The 21,882-nt window shown below is 42.1% G+C and overlaps 1 protein-coding gene across 1 annotated transcript in view; it reads left to right on the forward strand.

Annotated features, from left to right (window-relative positions):
* The window catches only part of mdga1 (MAM domain containing glycosylphosphatidylinositol anchor 1), a gene marked incomplete at both ends in the record, with an annotated part of 138,086 nt that overhangs the window by 62,996 nt on the left and 53,208 nt on the right, over positions 1-21,882 (forward strand). The window contains 1 exon segment of the mRNA XM_079737206.1: positions 21,240-21,436. Within this exon segment, the coding sequence (XP_079593332.1) occupies positions 21,240-21,436 (197 nt within the window).

Genomic DNA, 21,882 nt, shown 5'->3' on the forward strand with positions numbered 1-21,882 from the left:
AACCCCTTTTCTGTTGTGAAAGGGCATTTGGAATCTCTGGAGTGCCATTTAACCAGCACAATTATATTCTAGTAACTCATGGATGATATAGGCGCACTATGGGCCCCTCTCCAGGGACAGTGCACCGTCTAAATGACTGCCCTTCCACAGTCCCTCCCTTGGTTGCTGAGAGAGGTGGGGAATGGGGGCAGGGTGGGGGGAGAATTGATTGCAAAAAAGTTAATGGTTGTTGTCATGGTGACTACACCGGGGTTGGGTGTGATTAGGATGAGGGATGGGGGTTGTAAATCCGAGAGGATACTGCAACATCGCAATTTAACACAATCCCTGGGTTTGTTGGTTTTGCTATAGAAACAATTGTTATAGCTGTGTCTCAGGAGGTGGGGACCTGGTTTGCAACCAAGAGTAAACGTTGGTGCTTCGATAAATACAAACACCATGTTAGCAGGAAGGGCAGTGACAAAATGGGCTGGTTTTGAACCCTAACATCGGCAGTCTACCTTTAGGAGCCCTTGAGAAAGGTGCCAAGTTTATAATTGTAAACCGAGTGATTCATCCCTCTATCAATTTATCAGCACTCCATGGATTACGAGTGAGACAAGATTGCAGTGTGATAATGCATTGCAATATATATTATACTGGGGTGTATCTGAGGAATTTGAGGTATATAAACTTTCATTTGCTTTCTTTTGCCATCTGTTACGGTGTGTTGATCCCTGGGGAATCCTCTGAGACAGAGGAGAGAGATTGAGTGGTTAAAGATATTTAAACATCAGAGTGGGCTACTCCCAGTGTATTGATTCTTGTGGATCGACCTGTGTCATGCAGAATGAGCTTTATGACGGGTGGTAGTCTATTTAAACACTACGACGTAATTAACTAGCCTCGGCATCTGTGAGTCTCCAGCAACTTGCGGGACATACACAGGAGGTTCATTTAAGGGTCTAATTGAGTCAACACCCGTAATTGTTTTTTTATGGTTATTGTATACGCGACATGCTGTATGTATATTCCGATTTAATCATCTTTAAGAAGTATGTCAGCGTTAAATATATGCAACCAATTGCAGATCTTCATCTGCAGGATTAAATTCAAGATAAACTTTGCTTAAAGATATTAACGTCACATTCGCAGGGTGTTTCACTACCATCAAGTGATTCCTCTTAAATTAGAGTGGTAATGAGTGCAGTGTGGGACACACATGCTCACCTGCTGTATATTGTGTAAGACTCAATATGGAAAATATTGGAAAGCTGTTATATTAATGGGTGAAATGTTTCTGACATATTTCCAGGTTAATTTATGAATAATATGAGCACACAATCTAGAAAAGTCATTTTTAATTTCACGGTGTATTTAACCCAAGCTGAGGCAGGGGCACAAAACAACACAGTGCCTTCTGATAGACGGCATAAATTGGAGTGGATATGTAGTTGTAGAACAACACATACACAGCCGAATGTTTGTTGGTCTACAACTACACATCCCCTGTGTAGCTGATGTGATGCAAACTTATGTTTGACTGAAAAGTACCTAGTCATCCATTGCATGTTTACCGGTCAATAAAGCTCTCTAGATGCTCTTGCACAATTTTTGAAACTGCCACACCCCTTTTGCTTTTCCAACTGGACACACAATGTGTTGCTAGGGAACCATCTTCTAGTCGAAGGGGCTAGGGGCAGACCAGGTGCTTGGGACTGACTGGTGCAACTCTGACAACATGCTTCTCCATTGGGATGTGTGGTGGAAATGCACCTTAACTATTACCAAAATGAGTACAGGCATATACATATATTTCATTGACTCCGAGAGAATAACCCAAAATCCCACACTGGAATCAGTTACAGCAGCGTGTTACAGCTAGACAAACATTTTCTTAACCTCCAAAAAATCGAACAAACAAAGCCTTTGTGACAGAGCATATTCCATACATGTTAAGTTTAAGGTTCGACAAATTTAAGGTTATATATCTTCAATCGCATGTCTAAGTGGATTCTTTTTTTCTTGGGTGGCTATGTGTTCCAGCTCAAACCGATTTTGTCTCTATTGGATTGCCCACAGAACACATTTGAAATGAACACAAAACATATTGCGCTCATGGCTTATCAATCAATTAATGACCCAGTGCACAAGGTCATACCTGTCCTCTATTAACAAAGACAGGACGATGACATGTATGGTACTAATAAACCTGGCATGAGTGTTGACCTTTGATCTCGGCCGGGATGTTTCAATAAACCCCACTGATAGCAAGGCCCTATTGGAGGCATTTGGAGGACAGGTAACTGATAGCAAGGATCAATGATTTCACCCTGACTGGTTTGCCATGCACAGGTGTGCATGATTAGACCTAATTGGGCTGTACCAAGTAGAGCTGACTGGAGAGGGGCTCTTGTAGGGATCCTCATAAATTAAGACGCTACTTAATGTTTTTTGGTCAATAATCAAATGCAAATGTACAGTGTATACACAATGCACTAGTGTGGTAATGATAGGCATATATGTTGAGATAAGGAGGAGTATTCGGACCAGTGAATGTTTTAAGTGTTTGTTATTTAATCCTGCCCTTGGTGGGTTTATTCCATGAACATTGTCCCTTGTTTTGTGCACACTCCTTTTCCCCTATGCCAGCTGCTCACTACCATCCGACATCTAGGGCATAGCAATGTACCCTTCAACCCTTCCGTTCAAGTAATGTCCATATCGGTAAGTCAAGCGCAGAAACCTTCTAGAATCATTGGGGAAACCATGACGACTCCATTGACATGCATTGTAACCTGTCTGCCGGGATGAGGAAATGGAATTTAGAACTCAAATAATGTGTGGAGTTGTCATGGTTTCCATCGACTCTAGAAGGTCTTCCCACCCAATTAACCAATATGGGCAGTAGGTGCGTAAGCTCTCTGCAGCCTGCTGGACATGGAATAACTATTTTCTCATACATTTTATATTCTCCTATCACGTTACCTATTAGCTAGCTCCTCCGCGACTGTCGGATCAAAGACCTTCAATTAGTTTGCCGTTTTTACAGTTTGTGAATAAATTTGACCTTGCTGTAGAAAGATCAGTTTGGGGAGATGGATTGTTAAGAACCCAGCACCTTTGTCCGTCCTACAACCTGCAGAAATATGTCCACCACCCTAATTACTTTCTTACATTATCAACTCCCAGCCTTTCTTTTGTCCTATTTTTTTATTTTGTATTTTACCTCATTGAGGTTCTACTGTGAGATAGTACTCTTCCTTTTCATTCCTTATAATGGAATGACACGGTATATACGTAGGCCCTTTCTCCCAGGAGAGAAGTGTTAAAAGTGGAGCACCACCTACACAAGAAGCCCTTGGTGTTATGTTCACAAGTAGCTCTTCTGAAGGCATTGGGACTTCATGTCAGAGCACTGATGTCCATATGATTTAGACATGGAAGCAGATCCTTTTAGCTCACAGAGTGTGTGTGTGTGTGTGCGTGTTTGTGTGCAACTTTTTGTTACCCTAGGTGCAATGCTGAGTGTGGTGAGTCTGATAACGTGTAACATGAGTTTCCACGACAGTTTGGGGTCATCTATGTCCACACACACACACACGCACGCATGCACGCACAAACCATACAATGATGTAGTATGTGCAATGTATTCTTGTTAGATCACTTCTATCTGGTGTATCGTTAAAAAAATATGTTCCATGTTAGGCAAAGTATATGAGGAGTAGTGTGGAGGAAAGGTGCAAGAGAGAGAGGAAGAGAGGAGCAACAGAGGGAGGAGGCGAGGAGCGAGGGAAGAGTTTGGAGGTAAGGAGCAAGAGGGGGAGGAGGCGGAGAACGGAAGGGTGGGAGAAGAATGATGTTTGTGGAGCAGAGGAGTGAGAGAAGAGAATTGTCAAGGAGAAAATTTCCATATTAAAATATATTTATATATTTACGCTATATATTTTGTTGGGTTGTGTATCATACAATGTTCAAAACCAGAGAGGTCCAAGATTTATTCAAGGTAATGGTGTGTTTCATCCGGTCGCCCATTTTGGCTTCAAATCCCATTTACCCCTGAACCTCCACGGAAACACTAGAAACAGCAATCAAGTAGTGTCCCAATTTATTGATATAAGACATTTTAACTTTAATTTTATGATTGTTTTGACCATGCATAGCAGCTTACTTATCTAATGATATGTTAGCAAGTTAACGTTATAATAGATAATGTTACTTGTGGCTGTTTCTTGAGAATTAAATGCCTTAAACTTAACGTGACTAAAACTTTAATACATTACCACGCCTGGAACCAGGTTTTCTGAAGCAAAGGTTATTGTTTTGATAGGGAGACCCTAATTGGCAGACATTTTATATCATACCTTTAATCGTAGGAAGTAGTCCACAAATGAAAAGGTAGCAAATCATGACTGACAAAGAATAAAACAAGAAAGGAAGAAGAGGAGGTAAAGGATGCGTGGGCAGGGTAAGAGGAAGGAGAGACGAGGAGGAGGGCTTCACACCTCCGGGATGTGTCATCTGTACTGAGCCATACTCTTCCACGTTCTATAAGACGTTTCATAGATTTCCTTACCCCTCTTCCTATAGAGACAGGCAGGCCATAGATGTCTGTTAAACACGGCCGGGCCACTCAGAGGAGGAGGGGGATTTGTCTTGGATTTGTATATCTTTTCAGAGAGACGAGTGGTCTGCCAGATTTTCAGAGCCAATGCGTAGATAAGAGGGGGAATGAGAGGTAAGTTATAATTAAGTAAATATAATAAAAATGAAATCAGCAGAGAAGTTGTTGAAATATTTTCTGTGATAGTGATGTAATATCGTTTATAAAAAAAGGTGTTTGTTATGCTACATATTGTAAAGGATGATTCCAAGTCTGACTATTGTAGAGACTAGGCATCATAGGTTTCATTGTATGTCAATTTTCCCCTTTGGAGCCTAATATCCGTTGTTGCATCACACTGTATTGATTTGACTTCGACAGTATCTTTATAGAGTATTTTGGCAATCTTATTTTTGGACACTATTGAGTTATGGATACACACAAATGCAGATAGAAACTTGAACGAAATAGATCTGCTATAATTAACACACACATACACAAATTCTCCCTGTTGCACTACTTTGAATGAACTTATGTACTAATTCTTAGCCCAACACAAATGCCCCATGGCTGACACGCCTTGGCAAGAGAGGCCCCTTAGACCTGATAAGATTGCTCTTGGGCTCATCGTTTTTGCCAGTTATCTGAAAGCGTTCCCCTTTTCCTTCCTACTAGACGTTATTTATTGGCCATCGCTCTGCTCTGAAGGTTACACAATGCAGTGCGGCTCTGGAATTATCCTGACCTTAACTCTCGTGCCCCCGGCACACACACATTGATATTTTTTCGGGGGAGAAAATAACCATTACGGTGAAATGAGGTGACATAAATCAAGTGGCTCTGGCGCATAGCCCGCTTCCTGTTTCCTGTTTCCTGTGTGACACAGACGATGTCACCAAAGGAAAGGATAACTGAGAATCAGGTCGTGTTTAAGATTAATGGTTTGGGTGTTTGATTCTTTGACATTGTGAACTTAATGTGTCACATTTACTGTTAATCATTAATACAATGAAGTGAATGTAATGAGAATCATGTTCCATGTTACAACCAAAAACTAAAAGAAATTCAGATTAGATGGGCAAACAGAATGTGCACATATTAACACATTTGTCTTAATGATGATGTTATAGTATTTCCTAGTCATTTAGCATTCATAATAGCATACAAATTGAATAAATTACATCACCATTAAATTCCGATCCTTTAAGCAAATAATGGCAGCTTGTCCTACAAATAACTATGACGGCCATCATAAAATGAAAGCATCTTTCAAAAATACGATTTCTTTTTGTCCCTCAAACTGTTATTTTGACAGAAGCGATTTGTTTACCCTGGCCTAATGGTCTTCTTGGCTTGTACCCATCAGGTCTGTAGAGTGGATCTTGTGTCTAAGAACTTGCAGTGAGATGGAAATGCAACACATAAACCAAGCACCTGACAGTGAGCCTTTCATTTCATCGGCTTTAATATTTTTTTACTACCCTCTCAGGTAGGGTGGCTGTTCAAATTAGCCGTCTCGCCCTAGCCAAAGACCCCGCTGGGCAGCATCCTTATTCATCAACGCCATGAGGCCAGACCAATTCTAATATTATTTTATGACCCTGGTATTTTTTCTCATCCAACTTTCCTTCAATAACTTCCAACTTACATTTTATGACTTCGCTCTTCCCCTCTCCTTTACATTTTTTTCTTGTTCGTCAATATATCCTGCGTACCCTCTCTCCCTCTGTCTCGATTTTATTCTCAATCTAGATTTTTTTCTCCATCACTTATTTTGTCTCATTCTCTCCCTCTCTCTATTTCTCCTCGCTCTCTCTCTCTCTCTCACCTCTCACTCTTTGCTGCTATACCTTGATATAAATAGTATTAGGTTGATATTAGTCAGCCTCTATGTCTCCCTTATTCTTGTTCTCTCTCCATCTCCCGTCAGTCTCTCTTGCTCTATCTTCCTCTTTTGCTCCAATCCTCTCTTTATCTATCTATCTATCTATCTATCTATCTATCTATCTATCTATCTATCTATCTATCTATCTATCTATCTATCTATCTATCTATCTATATATATATATATATATATATATATATATATCTCTATCTATCTATCTCTCATTCTGTCAATGTCTCTCTGTCTCTCCCTGCCCTGCTTGCCCATTATTCCAGCAGTGCTATGTGTCCAGCTTCCATGGGAAGCCTATATGTGTTTTGATTGGCTGCCTGGCGGCGCTGTGACAGGTAATGAAGGCAGGGTTATAAAGTAGGGGAGAAGCCCACGGGCAGCAGCTTGGATCCGCTGCTGTCCCAGACAGGGATATTGAAATAGGTAGATTGAAATGCTGACAGATGTGCAGCAACTGGAGGATTATAGACTCATGAAATATAGAAAAGGATGAAATTAGAAAGATCTGTAAAACATAACCAATCGTCCAGTTGGGAGGAAAGCTCGTTTTAGCATATAAGGATATTTCCTTGTTCCGTCATCCCTCGAAACTGACTAGGGTAATGTTCCCTGAAATACGCGGGAAATTACCTTTCTTAGACAAACAGATCAATAATCCGTCAAAGTGGAGGATATATGAATCCCTCAAAAACCTTAAGTCTGAGAAGCTTGTCTTTAACCCTACAATCTTTTTCATCTGTGGTTTGATGAGCTGAAGTGAAACACCTCATCAGCTTTCTAGTATGGACCAATTACATTATGAGAGATACATAAATACATTACACACATTGTGAACTAAATAATGAGAAGTTGAAGGTGATATTTGACCTTTGACTATTCAGTTTTGGTTTAGTTGGGACTAGATGGGCTACAGAGGAACTACTGGAACAGGCAGACTTTTTCCAACTCACCCAATTGTTGTTTGTGACTTTGAAAGTTTGTTAGTGGAAAGGGAGTACCGCACAAATCATTTTGAATTGGCAATAAATAGGATCTAACATTTCAGAATGTGAGCCACGATTGTTTATTATGGACACAAAATACATTGTCCAATAAGCTGAGAGAAGTGTCTGTTGAGGACCGGCTCCTGTAATAATGGTACACTGGGGCCCATCGTTGACCTGCCTGCGAGTCGTTAGAAGACCCCTGTGTGCTGAAATTGGAGGATTATCCGGGAAGTTGTCAGGACAGCCAGGATTTAGAGGTAGCTGCTCATAGGGACTTTAGGGAAGTGTTGTCCAATCAAAGGCTGTGTTGAAGCGGATGATCTCCATAGAGGAAAGAGTTGGGTAATAACATTTAAATGTGTTTTTGTACGTGGTGTCCGCCTCAAATATTTTAGTTTATTTTTATGTTTTTCATTTGAATCAAGCTCTGTCGCTATAAATTGATTTTGTGGTTAAAACAGCATAGCTTACATAAACAAACATAATGAGGCTATATCCAAAGCAAATGTTATGCTGCTACCTATTATCAAAATATAGATTATTTATTGATCCTGAAGGGAATTCAAGATTTCCAGTGGCATGCTTACTCACCTGACACAAACATACTGTAAATATAATACATAGCTCCAAAAATATGGGAAACGTGTTGAATAGTAGTTATAGTAAAAAGTAATACTCTACAACGTTAATCTATGGAAGATTAACTATCTTTAGCTTTAAATTTAACTAGAGTTTTCGCGCGCGCAACCTCTAGTTGTTATTTAACCCATAGCAATAATGTGGAAACCTCAGTCGATAATGTAACAAATTTCTGAGCGCATAATATAATAACATTTTGCCCATAATTTTACAACGTATAACATTCGTTCACCACAAATGACTCTTAAAATCAGTGCCAACATTTTAATATATTTTAACCATTCAGCGAACAAAATGCAACAGGCTGATTATCATTTAGAGGGCCACTCAATGACATGCAGAAGCATCATCAACACGCCCATTGAAGTGGTGTGAGAAATACCGACTTTCTACTCCTCATTCACATATTAGGTTATTTACATTTACTACGGAGAAAATACTACCTCAGGGGTAGTATTATTCAGGAGATTTTCAGGGTACAGATGTCAGGATATGTTGTTCACATATACGGAAGAATATCAGGACTTACACGTGTGTCTAAATGCAGCTAGTGTGTGAGCATTTGATTACATTATAAAATTAGTCCATTTATTGTAACAGAGGTAATTGTTCAATGGAAAGTGTAGTATACTATGCATGCAAATCAATTGTGTGTGTGTGTGTGTGTGTGTGTGTGTGTGTGTCTGCATTTGTGCCACATGTATCTGTGGTGTATATATTTGTGAGTTTAGTTAATCATTGGGATCATTTGACGTATTTAATGCCTTCAATCAATTATAGAACAAAAATTTCGTTGTTGCAAATCAACAACGTGATTCAGTTCAAGTTTAACCTTTCAGTTGAACTTGCAAAAACATCAATAGCCCTTTCAAATCATTGCTAATTACATTCTCATTTTAAAGTACAGCTGTTCTTGATCAAATAATGAGTGACGTGATGATAACGATTTACCTGCTGTTATCGAGGAACAAACAATTAAGCGCCAATATAAAACTTCTACTGGGAATTTATGATCAATGCAATCTTCCTGTAAAAGAGCAGTTATAGCCACAGCAAACTAGAGGCCTGTCTTATCAGCAAATAAGTCCTGTTCAAGATGCAAGCTGCAAAACAAAGATAAATAGCAAACACATTCAAAGATTATGGCTACATCTTGATATTCATAATATTTTGAGGAAGAAGAATGTTTCTTTGCTAATTAAATGACATGGAGAATATTCCCTATAGACAACAGTAAAGGGTTGTTAATAATTGATGTTAAGACTCATGAGACCCATTGTATTCTAGAAGCAGTACAAACATAGCAGTTTATTGTTTTTAAACCAGCAGAGTGAATACCACCAGTGGTGTGCGTACTGAATGTTGTACTTTGGGTTTTGTTCTTGATTTGAATCCTGAATAGCCATGTAGCCTCATTTACAATAATATACACAATATTTAGATGATTGAAAAAGAGCAGCCACTAACCCAGGGATAAGTGCTCGAAAAGGTTTGGTGATCAGTCGCAAAGTGAAGCACAATCGATCGGTCAACCATAAAGCCGTATTGTTTGGTTTCAAACACAGGCTCTTTAAATCCAGTTGTTCATGTTCAGCCAGCTGTCCTGCCCTGACCCTGACAAGGCCCACTGGCCTGGCGCTAGAAGGGCACCCTGCATGTGAGCCGGTCCCATCCAGAATATGAGCCGATCCCACTGGAGGACTTCAGAAACCACTAACTGGGGCACAGAGTCTTTTGCCCTCAGGGGCTGCAGTCAGGGCACTGGATTCATGTGCTGCTATGGCCTGCAGCTATATATGCATCTGTGTGTGTGCGCATTTGTGTGTGTGTGTGAGAGTGTGTTAGTGTGTGTGTATGTGTGTCTGTTGTGTGTTTGTGTTCGTGTATTTGTGTTTGTCTGTGTGTGTGTGTGTGTGTATCTGTGTGTGTGTGTGTGTGTGTGTGTGTGTGTGTGTTGATTTAATGCATGGGTCTGTGTTCTGTGTAAATGTGTGTGTGTGTGTGTGTGTGTGTGTGTGTGTGTGTGTGTAGTTGTGTTCATCTGTGTGTAATCTGTGTGTGTGTGTGTGTGTGTGTGTGTGTGTGGGTCGGTATCTATGTTTAAGGGAGAGTCGGTCCTTGTATATGTGTTCATCTGTGTGTTTCTGTGTGTGTGTGTGTGTGTGTGTGTGTGTGTGTGTGTGTGTTTGTGTTGTGGATATGTGGGTGTGTATCTCCACATGTGTGTAGGTTGTTTATCTATGTTTGAGGGTGTGTCAGTCCATATATGTGTGTTCATCTGTGAATTTATCTGTTTGTGTGAGTTTGTGTATGTGTGTGTGTGTGTCTATGTGCGGTGTAATGTGTATCTTAACACCTTGATGTTGCCCAATCAGCGTGGCACTGTCACCCCTGGGCTTTAACCAACCCCCACACAAGTCCCTCACAGACAGAATATCACAGACATAGCATCATAAATGTCTGGTTCTCTGCGTCAAAGCTGTCAGAAGCATCATTAAGATCTCCTGCACAACCAAATTAGAATTTATGTTTTCTTCCATGTAGTTCAACTAACACAAATGTGATGCAATGTTATATAATATGATAAACCGGACTCATCGCTTTGATCTCATAGTTCAACCTTTCTTCAAATAGTTAAATTAATAAGGTTTGACTAATGGAATGGGGGACGTCCATGCATTCTACATTAGTATAAATAGTTGATGTTGATGTTGCAGACTGACGTTTTTCACAAAATGTGTGTGAAGGGGAATTCACTAAAGAAAGATGATTTCAGTTTAACATGTTTATTAAGACGACACTTGATAGCCCTTCTGAAGCATCCACAATCAATCCGCTAAATCCTCTAGGTTTGGAATTGATTTAGATCAAACTGAGCGGATTATACAACAGGTTGATGCAAGGAAAAAGGTCTCGTTGAGTTTCTGCATGCATTTATTTGTTATAATACACAGGAAATGAGAAGGACTGCATGGTCTTTGATGGTGGCTTTACTCCTCTTGAGATTGTGGCAAAATATTGGTTTATTCTTTTTCAGAGCATTTGCTCTGTGTGTATAGGCTTTGTAAGCGCAGTGAAATCCAACAGTTTAACTGACTATTTTTGTCTCTGTTTCATAGTTGGCTCTATTTCATCCGTCCACCAATCTCATCCTTTATCTTCCTTCTCTTTCTTTTAGATAATTTTAGAGGCTGATCCTTCTATTTCTTAATGGATTTATCTCTCTTCATCTTTCTCAATCCGTTATTTCCCTCTTTCTCTCTGTCTTTCGTCAGTCCTACTGATTAAAACGTATAGTTGCGTCATGCCTCTTTGCTTCTGTCCCTCTCCCCGCCATAAGACCTGTGTGCGGTCGCGTAGAAAGAAACTAACCAACCAGGGACACTCCAGCTGAAGTCCTGACTCAGAGATCTTAGGAGAGATAAAGATGAACATCAATAGCACCACTGTTTAAAATGTGGATCACGACCATGTTTGTTAACTTTGTACAACCGTGCATGGTAATTAATTATTCACAACGAGCAATGGTGGATCAAACCAGGCGCTGTGTTTCGATGTACATCACTTTACTCTTGTCTGCGTGTATGCATGTGTGTGCATGCGTGGGATAATCTTAATTTTTTTGGGGATTCAATGCATTGAATTTGTCTTTAATGAGAGCAGCTGCATATTTTTCCATATTTTTGTCTCTTATGTCTCATCATGTTGTTTGTAACGCCAAGCACGATCTTCACTAGTCTAGATCTTCAAGTTAATATGTGTGGATATTTTATTCATCAACTTGCCTTTCGGTTGTTTTACATGCTATAATATAATATATCTATAATATTTAAGAAGGCGTACTTTTGTAATAAATCGACGTGAAGTTAGGTATGGTTTAATGGTAACTGAGAAAACGAGAGCAAAAGTTGTAGAGGCCATGTAGGCTACCACAAAGAACATTCAAGGTAAAAAGTAAAATAATATAATTTTAGTATACTATAGTATAATTGAATCTTGCATTCCTTCATTTATTATACCTCATTGACCAAATCCTAATCAGTAAGCAGTAGCGCCCCGAAGTATTTAACCAAAGGTAATTGGATAATAATTTAAGGACATCTCTATCTGGCTGCTTCCCGAAGTGTGATATTGTGTGCAGTAAATCAAATGAAATTGTCATTGCACAGATATTGAGGGGAAGATGTACTTGACCTATATGTAAGGGTGTAGTGAACCTATTAGGACTAATGGACCAAACATGTTCTTCTCCTATGGCATAGTGGGCCTTAATACAATTTTTCTGGCCAAGACAGCAGCATAAAATGTCAACCACAGTTACCAAATATAACAGAAGAGACAGAAGAGCAAAGGAAAAACTAAAAAACATTCAGATTTCTCATCAAAGTACACATGTAAACAGGGCAAGTTAAAATTATCAGTGGCAACAAGGTGTCAAGAACGTAGTTACCCATGCTTGTTAGCATTACTGGTCGGCCTGTGATACAAAGAATACCCTTGTCTCACAAACTGAAATAATGCTTCCAAATATTAAAATTTGGAAGCATATGAGGAAGGCCTCATGCAATACTACTCTTTGCAAAACTTTTGGAGCTTTGGAAACATTTTATTTATCCAGATCTTTTTTGCAGTTTCTGCCTAAACTGAACATATTTTACGGAAGAGGTTCTCTTCTGTGAACGTGACGTTAGCTTCTCAGACATTTTGAGCCCTCTAGGAATAAAATGTACTCTATGAGTTGTCAGAATAGAGGCAGTTCATGTCAAACTGCTCCATGACAATGATTGTGAAGGTGTGAGTGTGTATGAGTGTGTGTGTGTGTGTGGGAGGGGGGGGATTACCTTTTTATATTTTCGTATTAAATACCTACAATATATGTTATTGGTAATTAGTAATCATGTTCAGCCTATTTACTATGACTACACAGGTGATTATCACTTTAACTCACTCACTGGCACACACACACACACATGCATGCAGGAACACAAATCTGTACTCTCACACAAACTGACACCCACATCTACTCATCATACTCTGACATAAGTACGAACACACACACACACACACACACACACACACACACACACACACACACACATAAAAACACACGTACAAACACAAACGATGCTCTGTCCTCTCACACAAACTGACACCCGCACACATGCAAACTCACGCGCACACACACACACACACACACACACGGACACACACAGCCGCGCACCTTACTCACTTACCCATGCTGACACTCACACACACCAACACCCACACTCACTGACACCCACACACCTTTGTACTCGCGCACTCTGACACCCACCCTCATACACACACACTCTCTCTTACCCACACGCGTCAACCTGTCTTTCCTCCCCAGCGCGCTCACACTCAATTGAGCCCGTCATCTCCCCTTAGCTTCCTTAATGGCTGTGCACTCCTCTGGAGCCATTAGAGTCCACGCCACACTATTGGAAATCAAAGAGGATTTACCACGCGGGGCCACAGTCTCCTGAGAGGGAGGAGGAAGGAAGAGGTCAAAAGAGAGGGAGAGAGATGGAAGAGTGGGGGGGAAGAGAAAGGAAGTAGGGGGAAGAGGTAGAGGTGGGAGAGAGAGGGGATAATAGAGGAAGAGAGAGAGGAAGACACAGAAAGTGAAGGAGAGAGAGAGAGAAGAATGGAGAGGGTGAGCGTGGGAGGGAAGAGGGTCTGATGGAGGGGGAGGGAGTGAAACGGAGAAGGAGAGAGAGGGTGGGAGAGGCTAAGACAGGGACAGAGAGGGGGAGCAAGACAGGTGGTGAGAGAGAAAGAGGGTGGAAGAGGGGGAGAAGGAGAGAGGGAGAGAGAAAGGAATGAAGGGATGAACGATAGAGGGAGGCAGGAGAGACAGAGAAGGAGACACAGGGAGTGTGAGGGAGAGGCTTAGAGATGGACAGGGATAGCATGAGACGGGAGGAGAGAGGGGGACAGAAAAAGAGGGAGAGAGAGAAAGAGAGGGGGAGAGGAGAGGGAGAGAGAGAAAGAGGGGGGGAGGAGGAGAGGGAGTGAGAGAGAAGAACAGCACCCAACAGAGGTCACAGTGTTACCTAAACACCCCTGCCCCAGCCCCTCTCCCCCCTCGGGAGATTGCTTTGAAAATGAATCCCTAACTCAATCTCGGCTACAGTTACTACGGTCAATGCGATATGAATCCCGAGATCTGATACCGCAGATGGAATGTAATAACATGTAATTCATTGAGGGGCTCTCCATCAGCCCTGTGAGATCTGGCTTATACAAGGCCATGACAGCGCCTTTGCTGAAGAAGGCCTCTCCTCCCAGTGGCCTCCCATCTTTTCTCCCATCTTTCGTTTATGCTAATGCTAATGGACATGCTAATGCCCATGCGGTGGTATCCAGTAGCAGGGTAATTATGCGTGCGATTAGTGCCGGACACACTAGGAGTTCAGATGTGCTGTGTAGATAATGTGTGCCTAGTGGGTGTAATCTGGTAAGAGTCGCTTTCATTGCACGAAGAGACTCGTAAGGAGACAAATATTGTGTGTCCAAATATAGCATGCAGTATAATAACAATGCAACAATAATTATTATTCAGATTGTCTTTTTCGCTTTGTTGACGGGATACGATTGAGACACAAGGAAGTTGTCAACAGTGTTTTAATTTACTGTTTTCCTGTTCAGAAAGTCTAGTTTGACTGGAGAAGACATAAATAGAAATTGTCTTATTTACCAAAAATATTTAGAGAAAGATACACATATTCAACAAATGAAGGCAGCAAAATCAGTTTTAAAGAATTATTAATACCAATAAACAAACAAACCGAGCTTGAAACCTGACCTAACCATTTATGTATATCTCTATATCTATGTATATCTTTATGTATCGTGTGGTGAAGTTGTAGCTGTACTTATTATACATCCACAAGGATGAAATCAAGTGCAACACTCCTGAAATTGGCATCATTACCAGGACACACACACACACACACACACACACACACACACACACACACACACACACACACACACACACACACACACACACACACACACACACACACACACACACACAGAGTCCTGGCCAACTTAGTGCCAGGGGTCATTACCACATTCCCATTCTTCAGTGTTCTCAGCATAACTTAATGACAGGGACTGGAATAGACCAGGCAGCATCAAACGCTGTGCGGTTGGGGAAAACGCCAATGTGGACATCTGTGGTCTTTGACGACCAAACTTAAACGGCCTTGTTTTGCAAAGAGCCGTTTCTTTTTAGCCACTGGTTCATCATAAACCCGTTTAATGAGCTGACTCTGCAGATTTCGGGCAGTTTGGTAAACAAACACATCACAGCAGGGTTAGTGACACCCAGAGAATTGTCTATATTTACCCTGTATTGAATATGTTGGCTCAAAATTATGGCATCAGATGTCAGCATGGAACCCAAGGTGAGCCAGATTAAGTTGACTGCTGAATGTGTATCAAGAGAGCAGTGTAGTTTTAGAATCAATTCATGAGGGTACAAGATTTCATGTAAGAGTGTATGTCTATAACGTACACACTTTACAACCATGAATAACGTTACTCAAGCTTAGTGGACACAGTGGATTTCCTTTGTGACTACTGCCCACCAAATCTTCACAGGTACCAATAGATGCAGAAAGAATGAAGACAACACAATTATATATTTTCCCCGGTTTTCCAATGATTTCTTCCTAAGTTTATTGACAATATGGAGGGACTCTGCCCCACCTGTCCACCTCCATCATCAACAGCATCCTTGCCTCCTCCTCAATCATCAGCATACTAAGCCTCCATGTTTGTCCTGCCGCTGTGAGTACATGCACCCGCAATGAGCCCCATGCCAAGCTCACCCCTGTGGGAGAAGAGCTTTGGAGAAACTATCTGAGCAAGGGAAACAGCGGAGAAGATCAGTTCTGACCCGCATCCATCCCTCCCTCAGAGGGCTGTTCCAGGAAAGTGACAGACCCCCCCGACTCCCCACTGCCCCTTGCTGTGCATTCCGCTTAGTGGGTTCCAGAGTCGACCTTATGGACAGACTCTTATACACTCTTTACTGCACACTTTGCACGTTGCTGTCACCATGGTTCCATCGAGTTGACCCCGTGGTGACCCTGGGCTGTTTACTTTTTGTTTGGGTTTGAATGTGTGTGTGTGTTTGCATTGGTGTGCATTTGCACAAGCATGTATATGTATGTGTGTGTTTCTGCGTGAATTTGTATGTGTGTGTGTAGGTTTGTGTGCGATATAAGGACTGAAATAGAATTGTTCTTGTGGATTCAGATTTTGCAATGTCACATCTATTATACAAAGGCTGTAACTCCAGACCTTATGCATGGATTGTTTGGGGCCGAAGTCTTTCTCTGGGAATAATGAATCCATTTATCTTCTGTATCTTTGGAGATTCCGCAGTGGCACAGTATCAAACCATGCTTGCAGCAATATCAATATTATCTCGGTGCTACTAAATAAAGTATGAAAATGCTCTTGAGTGTCGTAACTGAGCCACACACAGCTGGCATTATTGTGGGTCTATGCCCAATGTGTTGGCAGGGGAACTAACATATAACTTCTATATTTACGTTGGTAGGGATGTTTCAAAAGACTCGTATCGTGCGCTTATGTCACATAGAGAGGCGAGTTTACCGCCCTGGCTCCCATCTGTCCTGCACCTTGGCCACCATCCACCTAACGTCCATGTCGGGCAGAATAGAACACCTCTCTTTCAGGGGCTTTTCATCCGGCCTCTGCTGCCGGGAGATGTTTCCTGAAAAGTGTGTTTGATATCAGAGAATAGCAACACCGACTCTGATGGTCGACTGGTGGTAAACTGTTTGATTAAAATGGGATAGCGCACACATTTTCCCCTCGCACGCATTCACACACGCACATGCCCACATAGATGCACACGCGCACACACATTCAAACTAACATTTAAACAGTAGATGAACACACACACATAATGAGAGAGAGAGAGCGAGATGGCATGATACCAACACACACACACACACACACACACACACACACACACACACACACACACACACACACACACACACACACACACACACACACACACACACACACACACACACACACACAGAGACACAGAGACACAGACACACCCAGGATCACACAAAAACACAATGAATGAGCGACAGAGTGAGATACAAAAAGAGAGAGACATTGAGTGAAAAGGAGCCCCCCCTCACTCCCCAATGGGGGGAGTGAGGGGGGGGGGGGGGGGGGGCTGCCACCACCAGGACATGAGAGACTAGGGGGGGCTGCTTTTGATGGCTGTCCAGGTTGGATGGAGCCTGCAGGCGGCAGCAGGCTGAGGGGGGCTGGCGTGGTGGGTGATGGTCTTTACTGAGGATCAGTTGTCTGCTTCTCCTGCTCTCATCCCTGCTGCTCCTTTCATTCCCTGCACTCCCTCCGCCTCTTTCAGTCTCTGTCTCTCTGTCCCACTCTCTCTCTCTCTCTCTCTCTCTCTCTCTCTCTCTATCTACCTCACTTTCTATCTCACTCGCCCTTTCCCTCTATGTCCCTCTCTTTCTTTTTTTTCATAACATCTCCAAAGCAGTTTGGAGGTTTGTACTGTTAGAAAAAACAGTTCTAAAAATACAAAAAGGTCTCACAATGGAGTGAAATATGGATTATCAATAAAAGTATATTGAAATATTGATTGTAGTAAAACATGAGGTAATGGTGAGGGAGAGAAACAAGGTATTTCCTGGAACTGGGCCATAGACTGAGTCTTTACCCATCTCCATAGATATTACTGACTCTACAATGTGGATGCACAATATTAAGGGGTATAAAATGTAACCACATAAAATACTTTGCAAAGTTATATATCAAATAATAAAAAATATATACAGATACAGTTATAATACAGGTTGTATTGGCAACCCTCTCTCTCTCTCACCCTCTATCTGTCTCATTGACTCTCTCTCTCTCTCTTCCTCACTCTCTCGCTCTCTTCCTCTCTGATTTAAACACCACCACAGAGCTAGTCACGGAGAGGTGAGAGCCATCGTCAGACAGGGAGACTGGTACTATAGAAAGTGATGCAGCGGTGTTCACAGATCTTAATTACATCTCTTGCATCAGTAAGATCAGTGAAGTCTCTGAATGGAGGAGTCTGAATTGGGCTGGCGGGCCCCGCTGGCGTTGCCTCTGTCGGAGACATGATGAGTCTGATTCAATCAGGCTCACGCGGGAACGCTGTCCTCTGACAGAAGATGCTTTAAATACCTGAGTACATCGATACAGTGCAGATTCATCACATCAATCGACCCATAACTCAAAGCTCATAACTCAAAAGTCTTGGCTGAAAACTTAAACTGTTCGTTGATAGGCTGTCACCTTACAATTGTATGCAGTTGAGGCTGTGTGTGTGTGTGTGTGTGTGTGTGTGTGTGTGTGTGTGTTATTTCTGTTAGAGGATTAGGGAACCATTAAACTGAATAATGGGACAAAACCCTGGAGCTGTAACCTTTAAATAATGTGGTCGCGTGTGTATGTGCGAGTGCGTTTGCGCGCGCGCGTGTGTGTGTATGTGCAGGTTTTGTGCTACTTTACACCGTTAAAATGTGGACCAAAAACAAAAACAGATAAATACATAGTAAAACAGCCCATGAAGGCAGGTAGTCACCCTGGTACGGTCATAGTTCAAATTAAACAGCTATGTATTGGTCATGGTTTTGTGTGTCAAGCCGTTTAGAGAAGTGCCCTGGGAGGGCATAGGGGGAAGAGAAGAGAGGAGAGAGAGAATAATGTTGGAGGAGGAGGAGAGAAGACACAGAATAATGTTGGAGGGGGACACGCAGGTCAGGGGCTGGTTCTGGGGGATTTGTTCGGGTGATGGTTGGGTTCTTCAGTGTTCCAATTATGCTCCGGAGAACCACAATTACACACACTGATACACAAACTCAGTAACACACACACACACGCACACGCACACGCACACAAACACGGATACAACCATACTCAGACACACCGATGCACACACTCTGAAACACTGACACACACCCACTCACCTACACACACCCCAACACTAACCGTGACAGTGGTACAATTCAGGCTCTGCCAAGGATGGCGGGTGTGAGAGAGGAGGCGGAGGGAGGAGAGATGATGAGTGAAAGTGACAGGAAGTTGGAAAGGGAAGGCAGAAGCCAGGAATGAACAGACCGGCTGACAGCAGCATAGCTTCCAGTGGAAAGCCAAGGCTCTCCAGGTACAGGAGAGAAGGTAGAGGAACACGTTGAGATTGAAGCAGCAGGAGGAGGAGGAGGCGGAGAGGGTGTTCATTTGACAGGATGAGAGGAGATATTCACTATGTGAGAGAAGTCGAGGACTTGGAGAAAGAGGACATTTGGGAAGCTTGGAGACATGGACTTGTTGGAGGGTGTCTGGGCTGAAACAAGCTGGATGTATTGACACATTGCGTTTCTATAGTTGTTCTTCTGTTGTGTTGTGTTCAGATTATTTTTACTGTGTACGAATAGCAATTAAGATCATTCAAGTTTTATAAAGAAAATAAAAATGTTTTATATATTCCTGAAATAACCACTATTCCTCTTAATGTGCAGTGTTTATAAATAAGTGGCATCTAGTGGAACAGCCTTGCCAGAAATGGAACATAATATTGATTAGTATGTTTTAATTTGTGCATGATTCCATGAAAATAAGAATAATTGTATCTTTGTTACCTTAGACTGGGCCCTTTATATCTAATTAGGGAGTGGGTGCATGGAGCTTGTCATGTTATGTTTTTTTTGTACAGTAGCCCAGAATGGACAAATTGCTTTATGGAGAACACGTTTTTAATTAAGTCCCCAAAAACCTTTGTGGGGTAACAGTTCCAGGAAAAGAAGGGAGCGCGATATCCCCATGCTTACAGCCCATGTTTGATACATAATTAGTACCGTTTTTGTGTAGGAGTGTTATAATGATCAATGTTTTTATAAGGAATGCAGTTTCTGAGAATCTTTACTCTCTCTCGGACGCGCTTCATCTGGCCTAGGGAAGACAAACATGCTCTGCCCTTTTGCCAAAAATATCCTTTCGTATTTATAGGATTCCTTTCAAATGGAGTTTCACACACTTTTTAATCCAAGTGTAAAATTGTTCAGCGAATGGCAGTTTGTTGATTAGGGGGATTTTTAAAAAGTGGTTGTGCATTCTTTAATGCATACATGTTTGGAGACATTTGTTTATGAGGTTGTTTTCGAGGACTAATAAGTAAATGTAGGCCCATACATAAATTGAGAAAGTTTGTTCACAAAACAAAATGGCTGCGATAGAACTTCAAGTTTCAAAAGCAACCTATATTCACGTACTGCAGTGCAAGTAAAAATCTGCTTGTAGCGACGACTGCTATCAAGATTAATAATCAATCCATATAACTTACAGGTCTATAAATGGAGTTTACCACTATGGAAAGAATAAGGGGACTGTGGTTCAAGAAATCAAAATAGGCTGCCACCTCCGCCATTTCCTATCACATGTACAGTGTTCTTGGTGACTATGCCGAGATATTGTGATTGTGATTGATTAACTGATATATTTTCGTTTTTGAGTTGATAGTGTCAAAAATCGACCTTGTTGCGATGAAACTTTTAGCAAATTGATAAAAGCAATGTTTGTTTTCGGTCCTATTCAGCTCAATGTTTTGTAATTGGATTGATTTGGTTGCAATCTGCAAACCACGCTAGAAGATCCAGTGCTGTACAAACCAGATCTTTAGACCATTCATATTTTGATTTTAAAAAATATATTTTCAGAGAGCTGGATTCACTTACTTGTTGGACTTGTTGGATTTATGTGTGTGTGTGATTCTGTTTGGGCATCTGTGTGTGCATCTGTAGGTGCACATCTATATGTGTGTGTGTGTATGTATGTGCCTACAGTACGTACATATGATTGTGCGTGTGTGCGTGTCAGTGTGTTTGTTGGTGCGATGTTGTGCATCTGTGTGTGTGGTAGCTGTCATTCGCGGGACCCTCACTCTTCCATCGATGAACCGACTCTCGGACAATAACAACAAATCGTACAAATCCCTTCCCTCCGAGGAGCCCCTATCTCCTCCTCTCAATCTCTTCTTTATCTCCGGTCCCGACAGACCTGGACACGCCGGTGCTGACGGTGCACCAGACCATCAGCGACGTGCGCGGCAGCTACTACCAGGAGAAGACCGTCTTCCTGCGCTGCACCGTCAACTCCAACCCCCCGGCGCGCTTCATCTGGAAGCGAGGGAACACGGCCATCGAGCAGAGCAAGGACAACGGAGTGGACATATACGAGCCTCTGTACACACAGGTGCGTAAAGGGAAGTGACACAGACAAGGGGGCGGCAGTAGCTCAGGCGGTGGAGAGGGGTTGACTGGTAACCGCAAGGTTGCTAGTTCGATCCTCGAGTGGCGAGGACTCCCTGAGCAAGACGCCTGACCCGGACTGCTCCCGACGAGCTGGCTCTCGCCTTGCATGGCCGACACCGCCGTTGGTGTGTGAATGTGTGCATGAATGGGTTAATGTTGCACTATTGTAAATAGTGCAATATTTGGGTAAAAGTGCTATATAAATGCAGTCCATTTACCATTTAGACAAGCAGAGACGTAACGCAACTGACAAGCAGATTCACAGGTATATGAGGGCAAGGGACATGCACAGACACACATGGAGGGACGGGGAACCTGACACGCATACACACATGTTCGTGACGGAGGTGACATGGTGAAACACAGGTATGAAGGGAACTCACGCAA

The sequence above is a fragment of the Pollachius pollachius genome, assembly GCF_949987615.1.
Source record: "Pollachius pollachius genome assembly, chromosome: 5".
In the NCBI taxonomy this organism is placed as follows: Eukaryota; Metazoa; Chordata; class Actinopteri; order Gadiformes; family Gadidae; genus Pollachius; species Pollachius pollachius.